Source organism: Mus caroli, unplaced genomic scaffold (assembly GCF_978045245.1).
Source record: "Mus caroli unplaced genomic scaffold, Mus_caroli_1 scaffold_11, whole genome shotgun sequence".
In the NCBI taxonomy this organism is placed as follows: domain Eukaryota; kingdom Metazoa; phylum Chordata; class Mammalia; order Rodentia; family Muridae; genus Mus; species Mus caroli.
In genome coordinates this window covers 103713351-103732600 of record NW_028227266.1, presented here as the reverse complement: position 1 = coordinate 103732600, position 19250 = coordinate 103713351, and the positions used below count along the sequence as shown (strand labels likewise).

At 44.0% G+C, this 19250-nt stretch overlaps 1 protein-coding gene across 3 annotated transcripts in view; it reads right to left on the bottom strand.

Annotated features, from left to right (window-relative positions):
• Positions 1 to 19250, bottom strand: part of Cpne4 (copine 4) — a 485330-nt gene that overhangs the window by 138362 nt on the left and 327718 nt on the right. For all 3 annotated transcript variants that reach the window (XM_021171653.2, XM_021171654.3, XM_029482117.2), the window contains exons 4-5: positions 3989 to 4060; positions 2771 to 2845 (exon numbers count right to left, since the gene is read on the bottom strand). In XM_021171653.2, coding sequence (XP_021027312.1) covers positions 2771 to 2845; positions 3989 to 4060 — 147 coding nt within the window. The remainder of the gene's footprint in view (positions 1 to 2770; positions 2846 to 3988; positions 4061 to 19250) is intronic.

The window sequence follows — 19250 nt, the reverse complement described above, 5'->3', positions numbered from 1 at the left end:
TGGGACCCTTTTTCTCCTACTGGGCTGTTCTGTCTAGCCTTAATAGGAAGGTAGGCACCTGGTCCTACTGCAAATTGATATGCCATGCTTGTTGATATACAAGGGAGGGATGTTCTTTTCTGAATAGAAAAGGAGGAAGAATGGGTTGGGGTGTGGGTGTGTACTGAGAGGAGAAGAGGAAGGGGAAACTGTGGTCAGGATGTACAATATGAGAGAAGAATAAAAAAAATATTCAATGTTGAGCCAGGCATGGTGGCCCTGCCTTTAATCTCAGCACTTCAGCAGGCAAAGTCAGGTGGACATCTGTGAGTTTGGGGCTAGCCTAGTCTATATAGGAGTTCCAGGACAGCCAGCACTGCATAGAGAAACACTGTCTGAAAACACAAAACAAAACAAACAAATTTCAATGTCAAAGTGGGAGGAGCTCCCTAGACCTCACTGTTAGATGATATATTGACAGTTGATAGCTTCTTGGGGATCAAGTAGCATTGCTGTGGGTATGGAGGGTTGGTTACTAGTAAGCACCCATGCCCCAGTGGATAGCTCCACATCTGTGTGCAGATAGGCAGCAGTAATTGGACTCACTGTGCTATATTTTTTTAATTTAAAGAGATGAAATGAACTTGGGAGGAAAATGTTTGTTGGGCAGGGGCCTGGAAGAGAGAGAGTCAGGTGGATATAATCAAGATACACGTGTGCAAAAATTTCAAAAAATAAGTAGGAGGGAAAAAAATCTAGATTTGGTAGGACAGGTTTGCAATTTCCACACGGTGGATGCAGAGACAGTTGGATCTCTGGGGTTTGCTGGCCAGCCAATCCAGCATAATCAGTATGCTCTAAGAGCCAGTGGGAGAGCCTGTCATGAAAAAGAAGATCCATGGCTCCTGAGGGATAATATTTAAATATTGTCACACACACATATGCACATGTGCATGTGTGCACACAGGCGCACGCACACGTGCGCGCGCGTACACACACACACACACACACACACACACACACACACACGGCTTATAAGGATTAAAGTCTGATATCCCAGACATTCTTATTCACACACTGATTAAAATATCAGGTACATCACCATAACATTATAGCTCATGTAGTTTTAAATTTGTATTTAACTTAGAAGATGCTGTCCAGGTTGCAGCAAGGGAAGCATATCCCCTCCCGAGCACCTTTAACTAACAGACACCCAGTGTGGTTTGGAAAATGAATGATGAATAAAGGAATAAACTCATAAATAAGAGAGCAAGTGGGTCAATAATTCCTGATGTGGTGTGGCCTTTGGCATAAGGATACATTTGATGGGAAATCATAGAAATGATCAGGTGAAGCTGGGCGTCTAACCTTTGTAAGGTGTAGGGCCTAAACAACTTTCACACACATGTACACATATATACTCACGCACATATTCACACATAAACTCACACTCATACACATGTACATACACATACTCACACACATATGCACACAGACATATACACACATCCACTCATACACACACCGATGTACAGACACATAGACACACACTCATATACATGTGCACACACATATACACACATAAACACACTCATATACATGTATACACACATACATACTCACACACACAAACACACATGCATACACATTTATACATACACTCATACACACACACTCATACATATGTACACACACATACACACATACACAAACGTACACATGCATCCTCTCTCTCTCTCTCTCTCTCTCTCTCACACACACACACACACACACACACACATGACTAACTAATTTGGCATAGAGTGACATGGGATTGGATCTTCAGCTTTACCACTATCAGGATGCAGTGGCCATGGAAACACCTTGTAAACTCTTTCTGTAGGGAATGGAGCTGGCTGAGGGTTATAGGCTTCTGAACTCTAATGTCCATCTTTGCATTCACACCGTGGCCAGGCTACCTAGGGCTGCTCTGTCCAATAAGGAAATGCATAGGGGACACTAAGGCAGGTCCTTGGCTGGGAGACACAGCCCTGGAACTTCCCAATGGCTTTGCTGCTCCTCTTTTGGTCTGGGTGGCATTCTAGGAGACTTTCCATTCATGCTTGCTCATTTCTCTTTCCTCAAGGGTTGAAATTTCCTCATGACCTGTCAGTTCCCGCAGATTTTCCTTTCTGCAACCCACTGGAATTTCTGCAGATAACAATCCTTGTGTCTTTAATCCAGCCTTGGTGTCTGTTACTCAGAGGCTCTGGAGTGTGACATGGTGAAAGCTTACTACTTAGTTAGTAAGAAACTAACTTACTAGTTAGTTAGAAAGCTTAGTTACTCATCTTTTACTCTTTCTTCACCTTCAGTCATACTACCCCTCACCTGGGAATTGTACAAATGACTAATGAGACAGTGTGTGCAAAGCTCGTAACCCTGAACTGGGCAAACACCGATGCTAATTTATGTGTGATCCTTCTAACCCCTCACAGCCTTTTTCCATTTAGAATGGCCCTGGTGATTGGGAAATAGTCATATTTTCTTGGGCACAGCTGACCTATGATGTTTGGAAACAAATGAAGACTTAGTGTTACCAAATGGTCATGTACTAATTACAGGCCCTTCCCCTCCTTCTTAACTGCCTCTCCATTTTGGGGAAAGCCTCACCTTCCAGACCTCTCTGAAGTCTTTGATATGTTTAATAATGTGGGTTGAAAGGGAAAAATAGCTTCGAGGAAGAATCTGATTAAACTGTGTGTCTTGGTTTTATTACTTCCTTCAGTGAGGTCAATGCAGACCATTTTACCTTATCATCCAATTTCCGTGCATTGAATGCAAGCTCAACATAGTCGTCATTGCCCGATAATTCTTCAGCAATCACCTAGGAGAAAAGCACACAGGAGTTGCTCAGCCCAGGAGCCTATCAGCACATTCGGGTCGCTTTGATCTCTAAATGAATAAACACAGACATTAGTAAGACGTTTCTCCACATTCTTTATGCATACATGCACCATTTCCAGCTCTGGACAGGAGCTCACTAGAATACACAGCAGCAGGGTGACTAACTTTCAAACTCTGGGCATAAAATATGAGATGGGGCCCAGGCTGTGGGTAAAGCTATCAAGAGGAGAGACTGAGAAGCTTCCTTGCTTGGCTTGGTGATGCATGCTTTTAATCCTAGCCTTTAAAAGGCAGAAGTAGACAGATATCTGTGAGTTCCAGGCTAGCTTGATCTACATAGCAAGTTCCAGGTCAGCCAGGGCAATATAGTGAGACCCTGTCTCAAAACAACAAACAAACAAACAAACAATCCCCCCAAACCAACCAAACAAACAAAACAATTAAAAGGCACTTGCCTTTTCTTTAACAAGTCACTAGACTCATTAATTTTTGATCAATTTATTTATTAACAGTGTCACAAAGGAGCTGCATTTGGGCATTTATTTTATTTTATTTTATTTTAAACCCGGACTAAACTTGCTGAAATAGCTACTGTCTATAGAACCAAGCAACAGAGCTCCAATCTGTTGCTTAATAAAGACTGCTCAGGCTAGCCTCTTCTTGGGCAGCAAACCAAACCTTGAACTAAATCCTTTTAAAAACAAAAATATTATAATAGGAGAATGAGAGAGAGAGAGAGAGAGAGAGAGAGAGAGAGAGAGAGAGAGAGAGATTCTATCTGAAAAGCCTAGTCAGTTCCATATTCTCACTGTGTTCAACAAAGTTAACTTTTTTTTTCTTTTTTCTCTTTCCTACTCTATATTGTGATTGCAGAAACTCTCAGTAAGAAGTGAGTGATCTCCCATTCAAATCTACTTTCCTTCCCATTTTCTCTAAGGGTAGAACAATCAAAATAGTTTACCAAGAAAGAAAGGGGTGGAAGGCAGAAAAAAAAAAGACACACAGAGAAGCCAGGGGTAGTCAGTTAGTTCCCAGCAGGCAGAGGAGACGTTACCCTAGTGTCCCTTTTGGATTGGGGAGTGCACAGTGTCTGACACCTGTTGCCACGACAGGGCCAGCTTACCGTGATGGAGGACTTCCCTGCTGTGTTCCCATGCTTCAGCAAGGACTTGGAAAGCTTTCTCTGTGATACAATCTGCAAAAGGAAACAGAAAGAAGATGCTATGTATGTGACTACAGGTCTATCTTTAACCATTCTTCTCTGCAAAATGCTTCATCAACAACAGCTCCACCTGAAACCATCTATGTCCACTTATGAGTCCAGCCTTATTCCTGGGCCTCTCTGGATACAAATTAGCCCCTGCTTTCTCCTTCTGTGTGTTCTGGAAGAATGGGGATTTAGATAACTCATTTGGGAGATGGTGTAATTGTTGCTGAGACGTTCATATCAGAACAAGGAGGGCAGTGTGGAACGTGAACGTCAAGTTAACAGGAACAAAGTTTTGGAACCGTCTGAAATTAGCATCAAATCTTTGCAAAGTAGGTGCCGGGAGGAGGAGGTGTAAATACGTAACTTCTGGGTCTGTAACCTCTGGATTCTATTTTCAATATATACATCAGGGAGCTATCTGTCTCATCAGGAAACCAATGCTCAGACAAGCAACTTGGGTGCTCTTCATGACCCGGTGTCTGCACGCATGCAGGGACAGCTACATCATCACACTGAAGTTATTCTTAGAAGAACTTGCTTGTCCCTCTGATTGCCCCCACCTTTTTGTCTACTGTGAAAGGCAGCAAGCATGGTAAAACACAGTGGCAATAGTGTGTGTCTGTGTGTGTGTGTGTACATAAGCCACGCCCAAAGGAAAAAGAGTTAAGAGAATCCAGATGGTGTTGTGCCTGTGCTTAGGGGAAGCAACATCACCATCTTTGATGTCTAACCCGGTCCCCAGTGATGTGTGTAGTGCTATTGTGTGAGCCCCTCCCTTGAGTGGCAGCTTCTAATCATCAGCACACCTGGAGAGTGGAGAGAGAATATGTGGTTGGGAACTCCCATTTCTCATGCTATCCTGGGGGACACAAATAACTGAATTGTACAAAGCCTCATGCAGAAAGGGGCTGATGGTTACTTTCAGTTGAGCTCATGGGTATGGGAAGAAATCTACCCCTAAGCTGATCCCAGGAACAGTAGCACCCCAACTTCATCTTAATAGGCCCTTATCTAGAAGACCTAGAAAAGCCACACCCTGGTTCTAGAAACAAGGAGTATTGAGATGATAAAGGCTTGCTTTTGTAAAGTTATAGCATTTTCAGGTAATTGTTTTCTTTTTGTTAATCACAGAAAGGCACTGTGTGAGGTTGGGAGACAAGCCATTCTCATACGGTGTGTTTCCTGTCTCTCTGCTAGAGTACTGAAAAAAAACCAGTATTCTAGTCAGAGTGAAGAAGCCTAGAAATGACATTCCCGGGCTGAGCAGAGCGATGATGCAGGATCCTGTGCTTGTGGTGATCACCGGGCTGTGGTCTGAAGAGTAGAGAGCACTTCCAACATGAAACTACCTGGTGGTCACACCAGTGTTGCTGGTCACACCAATGGTAGCTGCAATGACAGCTCCAAGGAAGCCTCCCACTTACAGAGAGCACCACTACGTCAGATGCCTTCACTCTGTAGGCATCTTCTCCCCACTGCACGAGAGACTTTGGGCCAGACATCAAGAATAGGCACAAACAAAACTGGACTTGACCTCACAGAACACAGAGTTTCTTCCTATGAGTCTTGCAGCAGGAGGGTGGGGAACACAAGATGAATAAATGACCAAATACCTGTAGGGTTGCAGACCCCTTCAGCTCCTTGGGTACTTTCTCTAGCTCCTCCATTGGGGGACCTGTGATCCATCCTATAGATGACTGTGGGCATCCACTTCTGTACTTGCCAGGTACTGGCATAGCCTCACGGGAGACAACAATATGAACTAACCAGTACCCCCAGAGCTCGTATCTCTAGCTGCATATGTAGCAGAAGATGGCCTGGTTGGCCATCATTGGGAAGAGAGGCCCCTTGATCTTGCAAACTTTATATGCCCCAGTACAGGGGAATGTCAGGGCCAAGAAGTGGGAGTGGGTGGGTAGGGGAGCAGGGTGTGCGGAGGGTATAGGGAACTTTCGGGATAGCATTTGAAATGTAAATAAAGAAAATATATAATAAATAATAAAAAAATGACCAAACACTGATTATCTATGAGCAGCAAGTGGGCTAGCATCTGACAGGAGACGTTTCCCATTTTCCAGGTTAATCTGCTATCAGAGGCATTTCTTCCTATCCTCCTTGTGCTTTGCCTACATTGGTTACTTACCCCGGTTCTAGTTGATCCCAACAAACCTTCAGGGACTCTACTAGCCACTTACAGGTGCAGATGGATTGTCCCCACAGGCTGGGTCTTACAAGATCCATATTTCCATGCTTCAAGCAAATGTAAGAGAAGTGAACACACGGGAGCCAAGTTGGACCATGGTATATTGTCTTCAGTCTTGGGAATGTGGGTGTGCATGTTCTTATGTGTGAAGTTGCATGTGTACCTGGCTGCATGCACATATGGAGGTTAGAGAGCAATCCTGGCTGAGAGTTTTTGAGACAAGGTCTCACATAGGCCTGGTACATACCAGTCAAGCTAGGCTGGCTGGCCAATGATACCTGGAGATCTGTCTACCTCAACCTTCTCAAGATTATAAATGTATACTTCCACTCCTGGCTTTTATTTATTTTCTTCACTTGGGCACTGGAAGCTGAACTCAGATCCTCATTCTTGGTGACACCCCATTTCCCCAGCTCCCTTTGCCCAGTCTTACCAGACACAACCAACATAGCAGTTCAGGATGTGAAGAACCAGTTACTGTGCACTATCTCCTGCCTTCTGAGTGCTAGAGAGTGAGCCTTTGGCGTCCAAGTGACTAACCAAACCAAATAACAACCCACTTTGTACTCTCTAGGCCTCCAACTCAGCTTCCAAGGATGAATAATCATTAAGGTTTCAAAGCTTCCATGGTGACAATGATAGACATGCAATGGCCTGTCATTGTTGATGCCATTCTTGGAGCTCTCCGGCAAAACCAGCATGGGTGCCAAGCTGGGGTATGGAGAAGTCTGTTCACTGCAATCCCCCACCCCACCCCCATCACACATATTCTGTTGCTTTGTGAGGAGGAGACCTCAGGTCCTGCCTTGGAATGAGAAAGTCAGAGTGACAAGGACCCACCCTGGCTGCAGCTGACATTTGAGGCCAGCAAATAATAAGGTTTGCTTGGCATCAAGGCTAAAGGGGGTTGCACCTGTCACAAATCCTTGAATTTGATTCTGTTTACCCCGTGGCAGGGTCACAGCTGCAGACCTTTGTATGCTGCAGGAGGGTGATGCCCAGAGAGAGCAAATGGAAGCTGAAGCCCCTGGGTGAGCAAGGTTGGAGCACAGGGACATTTGCACCACCAAGAGTCTGCTCTGCACCCAGCCCTGGGTCAATGGAGAGCAGACTCCTCTAGTGGGGAAAACAGCAGTGTCCAACAGCACAGGTCTCCATGTTCCGTAAAGCCCAATGTTAACCAAACAGTCCTCATTTTTTAGGAAAGCCTGGAGTTTCATTTAAGCAAATAGGACCAAAGCCAGGAAAAATAAACATTCAGGCCAGTGTTGTAGCAAGTGTATAATCAGCTGTATTTCAAAAATAGTCATTTGGATACCAGACATGCATTTGTCATGAGGCTGCTTGTAGTGAAAACATTCTCAGAATTCTTTTTATAATCAGCTTTGAAATTGGTGCAGTTGCAAATATTTATTGAATATCTTATATGTGTCAAACATTGGCTCATACGCTACAAGGGTGGAGAGAAATCTGTTAAAATGAATTTATAACATTTATTTTATTTTGTTTTGTTTTGTATTTTTGAGACAGGGTTTCTCTGTATAGCCCTGGCTGCCTTCAAACTCATTCTGTAGACCAGGATGGCCTCAAACTCAGAGATCCACTTGCCTCTTCCTCCTGAGTGCTGGGATTAAAGGTGTGTGCTGCCATTACCTGGTTACATTTTAAATATTTTTAATTTAAGTAAAATTAAATCTCTTTCCCTGGTCATTTTCTCTCGTCTAGCTCCTCCCAGCAGCCGCCCCTTGAACCCTCATATGTCTTACACTCAAGTTGATAGCCATTTTCTTTGATTATTGCTATATTATTGATATTTATGTGTATATTTATATAGTTATAAATGTATGTGTATGCATGACTATGTATAGATACAATCTGAGTCAGTTTTTGCTGTCTTTGTGTACATGCAATCAAGGCCGACCACTCTACATTGGACAACAAATGAGGGTGACTCATCCCTGGGAGAGACAGATTCTGCTTCTCCCAACAGTCAATGGTGTAGAATTTAGTTTTAGGAATGGAGGGGGAGCTGCACATTGGGCTGAAAGGAGAGAGTTTTTTTTTTTTTTTTTGGCTGTTGTTTGTTTTTTGTTTTGTTTTTGTTTTTTGTTTTGTTTTATTTGTTAGAGCCTTGTCTGTGAGAAGGAGGTGGGACTGTTGGAGTGGTGGAGCTGGAACAAGTTTGGAGACCCATGGTGCTGAAGACTGGGGAGGTTTGAAGGAGGTGGGTGAAGATTCCTACACAGGCCTAAGGGGAAAAAATCAGTTCTGTGATCCAGGCATAGGCTTAAGAAAGCCATAGTTCCTGGAGGGACAGGCTGTTAAGGAGTGTTGGAGAAGCTGTGGTGTTCAATACAGGAGCATTGAGGCCTCGCCCTGGGATAGGCTGGACTGTGCAGAGTGGGCGGGGCTGATATGGGAGTGAGTATGCCATTGTCCAATGGGCAAGGAGAGAGGAGGAGGGGTTGCTCTGGAGGTTCGCTAGGGCAAACTGAAAGGAAGCCTGCGTGCCAGAGCCACGTGGGGGACAGAGTGGGCTGAAGAATCGGACTATGGAATTTGGAATCAAATTCGCAGACAAATGATTTGTGCATACCTTTGGAGGGTTAGATTAACAGCCTGGTTCGGAGAAGCCATTGCAGCCGAAATAAGTATGTTGCTGCCAAGACTAGGGAGTTGGAGGTGGGGCTTGGCCAAAACAGGGGACTTGGATTCAGGATTGGAGTCCTTAGAGGCAATGGGGTTCGCTGGCAGGACCATACTTACTAGTAGAGCCTTGCCATAAAACATTGGCTATAGAGAGAGGGATGAGAGTGTGGTTTCCAACAAACCTGGATAGAGGGGAGTTCAGACCGTTGCCCATATGTAAGGAGAAATTTAAGATCATGGAGGATGCTAACATCAAGAATGATCTCTGACTAACCAGTACCCCCAGAGCTCGTGTTTCTAGCTGCATACGTAGCAGAAGATGACCTAGTCAGCAATCATTGGAAAGAGAGGTCCCTTGGTCTAGCAAACTTTATATGCCCCAGTACAGGGGAACGCCAGGGCCGAGAAGTGGGAGTGGGTGGGTAGGGGAGCAGGGCGGGGGGAGGGTACAGGGAACTTTCGGGATAGCATATGAAATGTAAATAAAAAAATATGTAATAATAATAATAACAATAAAGAATGCTCTCTGGTGGCCATTTACTGAAGCCAGGCCACAGAACAATGGTGTTTTGGGGCTCAAAGTCTGAGACAGTTCCAATTTGGATAAATTTCTTAACAGGCACCCCAGGGGGGACTGACGATAGGGTTGAAATTCAGCTTTGCCCATCTCTCAGTCGAAGTGGAGACCCCTAGGCCTATGACTCTTGTCAAACAGTGTCCCTGGGGTCAAACAGTGGTGGGTGGAGAAACCATAGAAAGGACATCTCCAAATCCAAAGGCTCCAGAGAACAAAGTCCTGGTCTACAGTCAGTACCACTCAAAGCCTCCGAGCATAGAGATATCAAGTGTGGCTGTAGGAAGATTGACCAGCTCTACAAGAGGAAAGCCAGAGAGGTTCCGGCAGCTTCCCTGTCCTCTGCGTGAAACTACCAGGATGCTTTGTTTTGTTTTTGTTTGTTAGGTGTAGTCCAAGAAATTGTAGTAGCAAACACACGAGAAGATGGGAAGCTGCAAAAAGCAAGGACAGTGCCCAGGGCTGGAGAGAGCCCAGTTGGTAACGTGCTTCCTGGACAAACAGGAGGACCTGAGTCCAGTCGATAGTACCCATGTACTAAAAGCTGTGCCCAGCAGCACGGGCCAGAAATCCCAGTGATGGGGAGGCAGAGGAAGGTAGATTCTGGAGCAGACCAGCCAGCTAGTCTAGAGTAATCAGTGAGTTCTGGGTTTGTTCCCTCAAATAAGGTAGAAAATAATGAAAGAAGGCACTCAACTTGGATCTCTGGCATGTGTGCACACATACACACACACACACACACACACAGAGACAGAGGGAGAGAGAGGGAGACAGAGAGACAGAGAGACAGAGAGACAGAGAGACTGCTCTCTCAGGACACATCTCCATTCCATTCTTTCTGACAATTTTCACTTTTCACATGGCTAGCCCAGTTTGTAGGGCTGATGATACTAATCTGTCTTTTATTTTTCTCCTAGCACCTTGCCTGCTCCTCTTCCTTCAGAAACAGATTCATGGTTTCCCAAGTAAAGGTCAACCAAGTCTTCTACACCTGCCGGCTGAGCAGGATCCCATAGACTCCTGACTCTCCCACACCACCCTGTCCCTCTTCAGCAGGAAGTAGCCAGATCTGAATTGGCATCCCTATACCCAAAGAGGTCAGAATGTTAGGCTGGAACCCTGATCACCTCCTGCACAAGCTGGCAAGCACCACCTGAAAGAACTCCTTCCCCGCAACCCCACAGAAAAAAATCTCCCCATCCATTTGGAGAAAACTTTGGGTTAACCTGCGATCACTCCTCATCTCTGTGCTTCTGTCAACCCACCCAGGAGTGCCCGCCCAGGAGCTCAGTTTTTAACTATGTATAGACACAATCCCAGCTCCTAGCTGGCACATCATCACTCTGTAAAACCCCCTTGCTTTAGCCTGGATGTGTGACTTCACTGACACCCACCCGTGAGATCAGTGAACCCACCCTAGAGGTGACTCCTAATAAACCTGCTTTTATCTACTTTTAATCTGGTCTAATCTGGACTATATCTGAGTCACCTAGGAAGAGAAAATGCCTGTCACTCGTATTTCCTGCCCACAGATACACAAAACAGGAAGTGGGAAGAACTACACTTTTGGGGACAGCTTTCAGCCAAGGATGGGCAAACTTGGTATATAAACACCCCATCTCCTTTTCTTTGAACTAGAAAGTAAGAATACAGTCAGACAAATAACTTCAGTGCACTGTGGCTGGCTTTGCTACTTTGTGGGTTCTTCTTTCTTCCACCATTCTCCACCCTTCTTCCACCCATTCAACACTTTAACACTAGATAGGAGAGACAGAAGGATAGAGAGAAGGTGGTGGATGAGAGAGAATTCCTAAATAAAGTTGTGGATCAGGAGGGGGGCAATATTGTTATTAGAATACTTCCTGCTGATTAGGGCGTTGAGGTCCTTGGGACAAGTTTGATTTTTGCCATCAGGATATCTATTTTTCTTTTTCTCCTTATTTCTTCTTTGTGCACTACTACTCACGAACCAAGACCAACAAGGACCACCAACAACCAAACAACAACCTACCCCACTTCTGGGAGTCCCTAGCATGTATATATCTTCTGAAGAGTCCCCAAAATTCCAAATGTCACACAATTGCAGGAACTATCTGCAGCTGATAAAAATCAGAGCACGAGGCAAATCATAGTCAGCTGCTGTAGACAATTTGAAGCAGTCCCACATCCCACACCTAGGATTAAAACAAAATACATTCTTCCAATATTTCTGTGTTTTAAAACATCAACAACAACAACAACAAAAAACAAAAACCAAAACCAAAACAAAACACAACAACAACAACAAAAACCACCCAAACCTCCAAATTCTTACTACAGTGCATAATGTGATCCGATTTTAAAGGTGTACTTAAAGGGCCTTTTAAACTAAGTTGTCCTGGTGGGACTTCACCAAGGAGGAAAACTTGTAGCACTTCAGAGAGGCACAACCTGCCTCCCCCATCTTTCGTTTTGGGGATAAAGCTAAGGCTTTTTTATCCCTGAGTTACGTCCTTCTACTTCAGTTTTACTTTTTATTGTGAGAGAGGCTCTCAGTAAGTGTCCCAGGTTGTCCTTGAACTCATTCTGTAGCTCAGGCAGCCTTTGGATTTGAGAGTCTCTTGCCTCAGTCTCTTGAGTAGCTGGAATTAAAGGCGGGTATCATGAAGTCACGCTAGAAAAACACAATTCTGAAGCTGTCTTGAGCATGCAGGAGAGAGGGTGGCAGTATGCCTGTGCCACTTAGACAAACTAAGTATAGTCTTCAGCCTTTAGGTCAGTGCTCTCCACATATGGGCCATGATGACCCCTCTAGGGGTTGAAGGACCCTTTCACGGGGATAGCAATAAGACCATCTGCATATCAGGTCTTTACATTATGATTCACAACAGTAGCAAAACTGAAACTATGAAGGAACAAAAATAATTTTATGGTCGGGGGTCATAACATGAGGAACTGTATTAAAGAGTTGCAGCATTAGGGAGGCTAAGAACCAATGCTTTAAATGGACCATCCTAGGGAGGATGATTCAGAAGGATAGAGCAGGTAATGGTAGCAATGGGTGATCTATTGGTTTGGGCTTCCTGCCTTAAGCATTCTATTAAGTAGGGTTCTAATTACTTCGGTGTAATTACAGGCTTTTACTCTTTCTCTGACTTCATTAGCAAGAGTTGGAGTGAAGGAGAGGGATTTAAGGTTTCAATCCTTCTGAGCACTAATTACTCACCTTTGCTTTGTTACTAAGTATGGCTCCATTATCATCCCAAATGACTCAGTTTAGTGACTAGTCAGAAGCCACTTGGTCCCTCATCCCACCCTGCCTGCCATACCATGAGCAATCAGGGAAAGAAGAAAGGGTTGTTCACGTAGCTCAGTGTCCAGTCCATAACATTCTAACAGGGGAAGGGTAGGCAACAGCTTATCCTTGTTTACGTCAAGGCAATCAAGCATTGGCAGTCTGTAGAGCTGGACTCTATAGACTTTGCAGTTTTAAAATGAAAGATGTTAACCCAACTTTGAGGTAGACAGAGTGTCCTTATTGTTACCAGTTAAAAGTCACATACTATTTGAGTCATACTAAATACAGCCATGTGGCAGCTGCTGCTATAAAGGGCCTGTAGGTACTAATGGGCTTAGTTCTCATGGTGGCCATTGAAGCACTGCTATATGCTCACACACAGGTGAGAACTGAGGCGTGGAGAGCCTGTAGTTTGCGAAGGCTGACCATCTAGCAAAGAACTACAGACTTGAAGCTTAAAGCAAGAGCAATTACTTTTATGGAGCTCTAGAGGGCAGAAGTCTGAAACCAAAGGGTTGGCAGGGCCATGTTTCCTCAGAGGATCTTGGGCCACTCTGAATCTTGTCCCTGCAGCTTCTGGTGGCATCTCTGTTCCTCTGCTTTTTTCCCTGATAACTGATTCACTCTTCTTTAGATGGCCCTCTCCTCCTCTCTCACAAAGACCCTTGTTAATGCATATGGGACTCGTCTGGCTCACTCAGGGTCTCTTCATCTTGAGATCATTCATAAAGGCTTTTGCTAGTTGGGGTCATGCTCACAGGACATGGGCAAAATTTGTGAAGGCTATCATTTAGGCCATGACAGAAAGCTAATTTACTGAGACTTTCACAACCAGTAAGGGAATCTGGGATCTGAATCCAGACAATCGAGTTATAGCATCCATGTTCATTAGACTGTTAGGCCTTCCAGGGATGACAGAGGCATTACTACACAATGCCACTATACCATCTACGCCAAGAACTGCAAGGAAGCTGTAGATTGAAGCCCAGGTGTGGGGCCTTAAGGAGCTTCATCAGCTGTACCCCAGTTTCTTAACCTGTGAACTCATGATAATATTATCTATCACACGTATTTCTCAAGTGCATAATGAGCATTTACAAGATTCCACAACCAGACAACAGGTGTTTTGAAAATGCTTTCTTGCCTTCTATGCCATCCAGTCAGTCCCTACTTAGAGATAATTACAGTCCTCTATTTATTGACTTAGACTGGGGTCCGGAGGTAGAAAGGGAGTGTGTGAGGCATTGAAGACACCTCAATCAATTGAAGATTGATTAGGGTCTCATGATCAGATGATAGGTGGGGTGGGGAGTTTGGGGTGATGGAAGGCTTCCAGGTTTCCTTTCTCCGGCATCTGGGAGGATAGAGGTACCATTCACTGCATGGACTCCACTAGAGGAAGGATGGGTGATAGAAGACAGTGAGCTTGGATTGGGGATATTGAATCTGAGATGTCTGTGAGTTATCCTTTGACTTGTTACCTATATTGTTGGATATTTGAGGAAGTGTCCTGGCCTGGAAATCTCCAAAGCATAAATACTGAATGGAAAAGAAGGGACAGACATGGATTATAAGAAAGGGAAAGAAGGCAGGGATAAGAGTGAGCCAGCCATCTAGGCTGAGCCCTTAGCAATGTCATCATACTGTACTTTACCCCCAACCCTTGGACAAACCCACTAGTGGGGAACTAACCTCCAGGTCCATGGTGGAGTGGGGGGATGGCATTCAGTCTTCTGTCTTCTCCATGCTCATCTATGGCTGGGGAAGGGTCTATGTGGGGGAGTTGACATTTAATTCATGTCAAGGTCTGTCTTCTCATTCATGTGATGATAAAAGCTTCAAAGAGAGACTCATTCAGAAAGGAGATGTTGGAGCTATTACTTAAGATGTAGTAGAGGGGACCTTTATGCACCAAGCAGGGATGTGTGTAAGTTGGTGCAAAGTTTCTGGGTGGATCACTAGCTTTGTTTACTGTTAGCATTTAGTAAACTTATTATTCAATAAGAGATGAATAAATATATGGACAAAACATATCCAGGACTGAACAGGGCAAACATACTCCAAGTTGCTTAAATCCTCTGACTCCTGTGTCTGGAAAAAAAAAAAAGCCATTTCTTGGCTTAAAGAGCTCTCTGGCACTCCATTTGTGAATATTAATCAGAAATACTCCTGGATTAATCTACCTCCTTGTGGAATAAAGTGCCCCATGCTAGGTATTCGTGACTACTTTCACAGTGGCAGCATTCAGGAAGAACAGCACATTTTGGGTTAAGTTTACAAAGGGTTGAGCTGGAGAGAATGGCTCAGCAGCAAAAAACACTTGTTGCTCCTCAGTGGACTGGGGTTCGATTCCCAGCACCCACATGGAGACTTATAACTGCCTGTAACTGCAGTTCCAGGGAATCTAATAGGTGTGCACAGAGTGCACACATATGCCTGCAGACAGAACACATGCCATACACATAAATTATAGTAAATAACGTTAAAAATATTTATAAGGGTTGTAGAAATCGCATTCCATTTGATTTGAGGGATGTGATGGAATGCAGAGTCCATGTTGAAATCAACTCATCTTAATTTTGAATTGGAGCTACACTCCAGTGTGATCTTGGGTGAAGGAGTTGAGCTTCCAAGGTTGCTGACTCTTGTCTCTAATCTATCAATTAGAGATAATGGTGCTCTCATTTGACACAATACTTCATGATAGAATAAGGTTTCATGGAAATTGGTCTTTATTTTCTCCCTTCTCCTGCCCCTCCCCCTCCCCCTCCCCCCCCCCCTTTCCTTCTATCTAACACTTAGAGAAAGCCAGTGGGAAAGCCTGGGGATTTTTAAAACTGTTTTAATATTTTTCTTATTAAGGATATGAAACAGGGCAGATGTAATATAGATTAGGAATATGAGAAGAGCATCTTGGAATTCCGTGAATCCAGATGTCTCATGTAAGCTTTTGCTGTGCCAGTTTGCAGGCTTCTGTTCTTGCCTGAGTGTTGTTGTAGTTGTTGATGTTGCTGTTGCTGTTGTTGTTGTTGTTGATGACGATGATGATGATGATGGTTGTACAGGTAGCAATAATGGTAGTGATCATTATGCTGCTGCTGCTGGTGGTAGTGATGGTGATAATAATGATTAAGATAGGGTTGTAGTTATGGTGCGGGGGTGATAGTGATGGTGATGATAGAGGTAATTATTGATGTTGGTGACGGCACTGATGGTGATGGTAATGGTTGTGGTAGTGGGGACGATGTGATGCTTATGATGACTAATGGTGGTGATAGTGTTGATGGTGATGATGGTGATGACGACGACGACGATGATGGTGGTGGTGGCAGCTGTGGTGGTAGCAATGATAACTATGATACCATCAAGAGCACCAAGGTCATAAGTGCCAGCCAGACCTAAGATGAAATGGTCAGCTATGAAAGTGATTTATTACTACGAAGTAGCCACAAAATTATGTTGTTCAAAGTGGGGCATTTTAAAAATGAAAGAAAAATGTGATTAATTAAAACAACATGATGTGTTTAAGTTAATATGGCCTAGGCAAATGGAACCACAGGCTACAGTCTCATTTTATGTCTCTCGCATGAGAGTGTACAGTCCCTTTCCACAGAAGTGTTCAGAAGAGGGCACACTCCTCAGCGGGAAGAGAGCTTTGTCTCCTCAGTTCTCAGATGTCTGATTCCACTAGGGCCCTGTCAGCAAATTAATTGTAACAGCAGAATTCTTGCTTTGAATTTCAACAGAGGGGAGAGGGGTTGGCAGGATTTCTGCTCCTTCATTTCTCTGACTAGTGAGGTCAAGAGTCTTGCCCTGAGCCTCCGTGTGGGCAGATGCTAAGGAAGTAGGAGACAGGGCTGGAGTCAGCTTACTCTGGGCCTTTGGGAGCTGGGACTCAGGAGTGTGCACCTTGGATGACCTGTACTGGTGCACAGAGAAGCCCCAGAGGCCCACGTTCCATGTGAAGCAAGGCTAATTAATTCATACCTGGCCTCATTTTGCCCTGGGATCTAAATCTAAGACTCTTGGGAGTGACTTTGTAAACCGAGCAGGTAACTTTTCTTCCTCTAAACTTTATTAGATTAATTCAACATACAAATATTATGTTTCTCAAATTCAGCTTGAATCAGCTCTGGGAGAATCTCACAACCCCTTTGCAGAGGCAATGGTGGTTTCTTAAGCTATTTGTTATTAGTGTCCTGGGCCTTCCTAGGTCTCTTCGGTAACCAAAAGTAATATTACAAAAGCTCAGAATCAGATTAGCTAGGTCATTTCTACTTCCCATGGGCAGAGTGTTGGGGACCAAGGTTTTCTCAAAAGCATCTTAGGACAACTTCTCAAAAATCTTACAAATAAAGCACTCCAGAGACTTTTCTACTGACATCCTGGGCTGAAAATCTGCATATATTGTAAACGTTTATCAATGGTTTAAGAGTCTCTCTCTCTCTCTCTCTCTGTAGTTCTTGCATGTGTATTTGCATCTACATGGACATTTATATATGTGGGAGGTGGAGAGGTTAAGAATCTTTATAATGTATGTTCCATCCTCTTTTGCTTATTTATGGATGTTCAGGATGTTTTTACTAATACTCACTGTTTGGTTTTTTTTTTTTTTGCGTGAATATGTGTGGTATATGGTTGTGTGTGTGTGTGTACAGGTGCATGTTTGTGTCTGTCTATCATCTGTCTTCTTGTCCTCTCTCTCTCCCCATCTCTCCATCTGTCTCTCTGTCTCTCTCTGTATGTCTTGGTGTATCTCTGTCTCTCAGTCTCTCTCTCTCTCTCTCTCTCTCTCTCTCTCTCTCTCTGTTTCTGTCTCTGTCTCTCTATTTCTCTGTGTGTGTGTATACAGGTACATGTCTGTGTCTGTCTATCATCTGCCTGCCTGTCTCTCTCTCTCCCTGTCTCTCCCTCTGTCTCTCTGTGTATGTCTTGTGTGTCTCTGCCTCTCTCTGCCTCTGTTTCTCTCTCTTCCTGAAACCTGTGTATCATGATGTAAAGCTCTCGTGTACTGTTTCAGCACCATGCCTGTCTGCTTTCCACCAAGATGGTTACCGACTAATCTTTTAAAACCATAATCAAGTCTTCAATTAAACGCTTCCTTTTCTAAGTTACCTTGGTCGTGGTGTCTCTCAGGGCAAGAAAACAATAAGTAAGGCATGAACTGTACCCTGGAGCCAACCAGGGACTTCAGGTTCTTCTGTAAATAAATAATGACAGTTCTATTTGACCACTGTGGTGGTTTCCAATCCTGGTTTGCTTTCCACTGTTGTTGTTCTGAGACAGGGCCTCTCTGAACCTGGAGCTCACTGTTAGTCTGGTCTGCCTGGCCACCGAGCTTCGGAGTTTTGTCCCTAGTGCTGAGATTATAGAGAGTCACCAATTAACCTGGATTTTAGGTAAATGCCTGGGACCCAAACTCCAGCCCTTATGTTGTGTGGCACACACAACTCGTGAACTCCTGAGATCCTTTGTTGTACTTTTTTTTTTATCATAATGACACTATATATTCATTGTAAGAAGTATAGAGAAACACAGCTGGGACATTACACACTAGCTATAGTCTCACAACCTAGAAGCAATCATCATTAGCACCTAGATATATATCCTCCTTAGCCTTTGTCCTTTGAACAAACTGGAAGCTTACTGACCACCACCATATTTTTCCTCTCTTTCTGAAAGAAAATATGAGACACTGTTTAATATTCTTATGACTTGTTAGGTATTCTGAAAGGCGCATTATCAACACTACCTAAATTTCATTCATAACTTGAAGAAGTCAGGAATATTCACGTTTTAACATAATTGAAGCAAACTTTATAAGGTTAAAATTCATAGTGCAGAAAACTTTTTTTTATAAGAATGGTTTGAGGGGAAACATTATTTATTAAAGAGCTTTGGTTACTGAGGTTTAGCAAACCAGTGATCTGGCCTATTGACAAGGCTGTTCATGGTGATACAGTGGCTTCCGGCTCCACACTGGGACAAGGGCAGTGTATTCTTACCTGGGACTCGGGATGCTGACATCTGAGAAGGGCATCAAGACAGCACATACAGAGGAAAGGTGAGTGGCAGGTGGTGGGACATGTGTGCTACATCTCAGAGACAGGGCCAGGGTGCATGGATAGCCAGTTCTGAGCTATGTGGACTAGAGAGTCTAAGGAAAGCTGGTTAGGAATGAAAAAGCAGAAGCTGAGGTGGTCTCAGGTGTAGGCACTAAGTGGTTCCTTGCCTGGGTAAGCTAGTCTGGGTGCTGAGTGCTTTGTACCAGCCTGGCTTAAAGGGTTAAGGCCAGGACAAATACCTGGAGCTGTTTTTCAGCACTGAGGTGGGAGTCCTTGCAAACTGTCTTTCAATTCCAGCTGTCTTAGCCTCCTTCTCTGCATTAAATAAGGCTAAGACAGGTATTAAATAGCTGAATAGATGTGAAACAGGGCCCATAAACATAATCCCATTTAAATTGCCACTGCAT